At 38.8% G+C, this 4,674-nt stretch overlaps 1 protein-coding gene across 1 annotated transcript; it reads left to right on the top strand.

Annotated features, from left to right (window-relative positions):
- Window positions 1-664: 664 nt before the first annotated feature.
- LOC149822633 (Pentatricopeptide repeat (PPR) superfamily protein) lies at window positions 665-3,582 on the top strand. The gene is made up of 3 exons (XM_089981386.1): window positions 665-1,145; window positions 1,233-2,726; window positions 3,129-3,582. The coding sequence occupies exons 1-3, from the start codon at window positions 665-667 to the stop codon at window positions 3,233-3,235; spliced, it is 2,082 nt and encodes a 693-aa protein (XP_089837512.1). The 3' UTR covers window positions 3,236-3,582.
- Window positions 3,583-4,674: the final 1,092 nt, after the last annotated feature.

Genomic DNA, 4,674 nt, shown 5'->3' with positions numbered 1-4,674 from the left:
CCAGCGGTAAATTTGTTTCTTGTGTACAAGTGGTCTTTTCAAATTTTCGCCTCTAAACGGCTCCTTTTTTTCATTCTTGAAAAAGGAACTAGCGTTGCACACGTCGTGTTGGTCTTCTATTGAATTAACTTTCAGGTCAGACTTGCAGTGACCATCACATAAGAATTTCTCCATACATCTTTTCCATTCGTTAAGCAGACTCGGTTCTCTGTTTTCATGTCTTCTTTCTGATGATAAACATATTGATTTTCACGTGTCACATAAAACCATTTTTTTTTCATGTGGGTACCTCTTAATTCTGTGTATTGATGCATAGAAAGAGAGAATATCTCACCATTCTGACATGGAAGTCAGGGGTTTGGTCAATGGGGCAGTCCTTCCACACACCACCCATATTGCCAACCTCCTCCAATCATTCATTAACCAAAAATACCACTTCAAATGGGGTAGAGTTATTCTTGGCCAAATGTTTAGGCTCTCATTGTTTGATGATACATTCCTATGCAACAGACTCATAGAGTTCTTTGCAAAATCTGGTGATTTGGGCAATGCCCACAAAGTGTTTGAGGGAATTCCCCAGCGAAATGTATATTCGTGGAATGCCATTGTCAGCGCATGTTTCAAACACGGGAATGTGGACGATGCCCACCAATTGTTTGTTGCAATGCCTGATAGGAATGTGGTGTCTTGGAACACTGTGATTGGTGGGTTTGTTCATAGTGGGTATGAGGACAGAGGGTTGAGATTTTATAAAGTGATGAACAGGGAAGGCTTTAGACCCAGTCATTTCACTCTTGCTAGTGTTCTTAGTGCGGCTGGTAAACTGGGTGATTTGGAAATGGGAAGGCAATGCCACAGTCAGGTTGTTAGAGTTGGGTTTGATTCAGATTTGTATGTTGAGAATTCCCTTGTTTGTATGTATGCAAAATGTGGGTGTTTGTGCGATGCATACAGAATATTTGATGGAATGGGCACACCGAATGAGGTATCATGCACTGCATTGATGAGTGGACTGGCACTCACTGATCATGTCGATGAGGCATTTCAGATGTTTGGCAAGATGCAGAGGAATGGGGTTCGGGTTGACGCCGTTGCATTGTCCAGCATTCTTGGCATATGTGCTAGAAATGCAAAAATCTATGATAGCAGAGATGTCTATGACCAAGTTTTGGAATTAGCTTTTGGCATTGATAAAAAACCAAGTGTTCCTCCCTATCCTTTTGATAGTTTAGGGAATTCACTAGGCAGACAGTTACACTGTCTAGCTGTTAAAGCTGGGCATGATTTGGATCTTCTGGTCGGAAACTGTTTGATTGATATGTATGCAAAATTTGGCAATATGGAGGATGCAGAATCTGTCTTTGTAACCATGCCTGAACATAACACCGTTTCTTGGAACATTATGATAGCAGGCCATGGCCAAAGTGGCCAAGCTGAGAAAGCAATGGAGCTGATGCAACTGATGCAAAAAATTGGTTTTCAACCAGATGAAGTTACTTATGGAAGCTTGCTTGGCGCTTTTGTGAAAAGAAAGAACTTGGATACTGCAAGGATGATGTTTGATCAGATGGTGAACCCATCATTAACTTCTTGGAACACCATAATTGCAGGGTATTGTCAGCAAGCAAACCATGAAGAGGCATTGATGTTGTTTAGGCAGATGCAATTTTCTGGGGTTCGACCAGATCGAACCACTATTGCTGTGATCCTTAGCTCCTGTGCTGGGCTAGGACTTCTTCAGTTTGGAAGACGGGTGCATGCTGTTTCAATAAGAGCAATCCTTCATCTTGATGTTTTTGTCAGTAGTGGACTAGTTGACATGTATTCTAAGTGCAACAATATTGATTTAGCTAGACTGGTTTTTGCTAGAATGGCAGAGAGAGATGTGGTTGGATGGAATTCAATGATATGTGGGCTTGCTCTCCATGCTCTTCATTGCGAAGCTTTTATGGTGTTTAAGCAGATGCTAGAGGAAAGGATTCTTCCTACTCAGTTTTCTTATGCAAGTATACTGAGTTCATGTGCTAGATTATCATCCTTGGCTCAAGGCAAGCAGGTGCATTCTCTCATAATCAAAGACGGATTTCCTAATGATTTTTTTGTGTGTTCTGCTCTGATAGACACATATGCAAAATCCGGCAGCATAGAAGATGCATATAGATGTTTTGATGTCATGCCGGAGAGAAATGTAGTTTCATGGAATGAGATGATTAATGGATTTGCACAGGGTGGGCATGGAAAGAAGGCCATTGAACTGTTCGAACAGATGTTAAAATCTGATGTGAAACCAGATAGCATTACCTTTGTTGCAGTTTTGTCTGCTTGCAGCCATTGTGGTATGGTTGAAGAGGCAATCCGATACTTCAATTCCATGCAAGAAGAGTACTGGATTGTTCCATTAGCTGATCACTATGCATGTCTTGTCGACTCTCTTGGTCGTGCTGGACGACTTGAAGAAGCAGAGGTGCTTATTGGAAATACTGAGTATAAGTCTGATCCAGTCATATTAGGGGTGCTGCTTGGTGCTTGTAGAGTTCATGCTAATATCACTGTTGGTAGACGAGTAGCAGAGAAGCTTTTTGAGATTGAACCACATAATCCTTCTTCCTATGTACTACTTGCTAATATATATGCTGGTTTAGGAATGTGGGAGGAGGCATCAACTATTCGGAAATTGATGAATGAACAGGGACTGGCTAAAGATCGTGCTTATAGTTGGATTGAGGGTAAGAACAGAATTCATGCTTTCATGGTTGATGATGATATGGGCATGTTTGATGATCAGAAAGTAATCAGTAGCTGATAATTGAAGATCTATGTAAGGCTTAGGTCTGACTGAAGGACTGATATGGGTTTAATATTCATAGTTCAGGACTTGGCAGTTAAATGACTTAAGATATGTGGGGAAACCATGATCTAAGCCAGAATCTCAAGCTCAATGTTTGTGTTTTAAATCCATGGATTCAGCCTGAATCATCACTAAGTGACAGGAATTGGCTAGGTGTCTGTTGCCGCCTTATGACCTTGGAGATGACAAATGATCTTGAATAGAATTTGAGATATTGCTTAGTTCTAAGATGATCTTTCTTCATGTGAGACCACTAAATTAATCATGTTCATATTTACAGTTTTTCATCCATGTGCTGCATGGAGTGGAGAGAGAACAGGCTTTAAAGTTTATGACATGAGGTTCTCTGTTGTAACAACGGTTATGTTATGGGTGCTATCTTACTGATGATCAAAGCAGGAAGTATGCTTGGAGCTTACTGTTAGGTGGCTTTGCAAAGAGAATTGGTTTTAGTTTCCAAGGTGCATTTTGTAAATTTAACGCTATGTAAAGAAGCAAAGTTGAATTGCTGGAGTTGGAAAGTCTATATATAATGCAGCTTTAAGAAGGAAGGAAATAGATTTTTTCTTTTCTTTGATAAAATAACTCATGGTGTATTTTTATTGAAGAAATAGATATTGAGGACATTTTAGTCATTTTCGTTCATTAAACAAAGGCCAAGCTACTGATTTTTGGACGAGCCTGTCTTTGAGATAAAGATGAAAACCGAAGTGGTTAAACTTAATAACTGATAAGCTGGTTGCCTTTTTGTAATTTACCTTTTTTTATCCTTGGTAAATTGTAATCAAGCTTGAAGATACTTGGCAAGCTTGGCTTCAGCTTCCGAAGTTTAGTTCTTCATTGGCTCAGCTCATCTAGGCTCCCCAGTTGGGTAATTGCTATTGAAGTTATTACAGCTTCACTAAATACAAAACGACCTTAGAATTAGAGGTAAAAAAAAAGCTAAATGATTCAAATAAAATCATTCATGTGGAATTTTTCTTTTTGATGGGGGACAATCTGAGGATTTTCTACTCGCCAAAAGTATAATTGGTTGGCCCAGGTAATTGTTCAGTGTTTGATGTCGTAAAACCTCAGGTCTCCCTTGCCCACCAGAGAGTACGCTTGGCTTCCATACGGCAAAGGACGTGCACCATGTGTTTTGAACTTGTGATGTTCCTTTAACTTGGTCAAGTTACACGCTACCTCCTCACTAGATGAGCAGAGCTTCTGTGAGAGTGTAACCATATGTGTAAGTTATATCTTCTCAGTCTAACTTGGTTGATGCATTCAACATAGTTTATTTGATAGGAATCATGCTTTGGATCATGTCATTTGGACACAAAAATAAGATGTTTCAGTACATTGTGGGTAGTTGATTTTTTGATGATCTTGAAAAATCAGCATATAGGTAACATTCACATGATTAATCAACAAAAAAAAAAGAAATTTGAAAAATTAAAGCTTTCTTTAGGTGGTGGGAGTAGTGCTTCCAGAGCAACTATCATTGTTATATGTATAAGAAAAATATATAGTGGTTTTGTACCATGATACCATATGGTGGTAGACACTAACCATATAAATGTGTTTAGCAGAAGGTTTTATCATGTTCAACGACACACAATTCATGAAAATAAGAGTACTTTTAAAAATGATATAAAATATCATAAGTCAATTTTAACACATGAAAATAATAAATAAGATATGCTATGCATGATATCCAATGGTTAGATTTTGGTTTTGGAGGGTAGATCTGCATAAATCAAGTGACACTGCAAGCTATAGTGGTAATATGCCCCCACCACACACACACACACACATATACACATATATATATATATATATAT

This window comes from Nuphar pumila, chromosome 11 (genome assembly GCF_984573655.1).
Source record: "Nuphar pumila chromosome 11, dmNupPumi1.hap1.1, whole genome shotgun sequence".
In the NCBI taxonomy this organism is placed as follows: domain Eukaryota; kingdom Viridiplantae; phylum Streptophyta; class Magnoliopsida; order Nymphaeales; family Nymphaeaceae; genus Nuphar; species Nuphar pumila.
Note: the sequence above shows the minus strand (reverse complement) of the source record. Positions and strands in the feature narration are given on the sequence as shown.

Bases quoted from the DNA above. Each gene is read 5' to 3' on its own strand.
- LOC149822633 (XM_089981386.1), top strand. From the start codon at position 665: ATGCCTGATAGGAATGTGGTGTCTTGGAACACTGTGATTGGTGGGTTT. The intron at 1,146-1,232 runs GCAGAGATGTCT...TTGATAGTTTAG, and splicing joins AAATGCAAAAATCTATGATA to GGAATTCACTAGGCAGACAG. The intron at 2,727-3,128 runs GTAAGAACAGAA...TCATATTTACAG, and splicing joins TGCTTATAGTTGGATTGAGG to TTTTTCATCCATGTGCTGCA.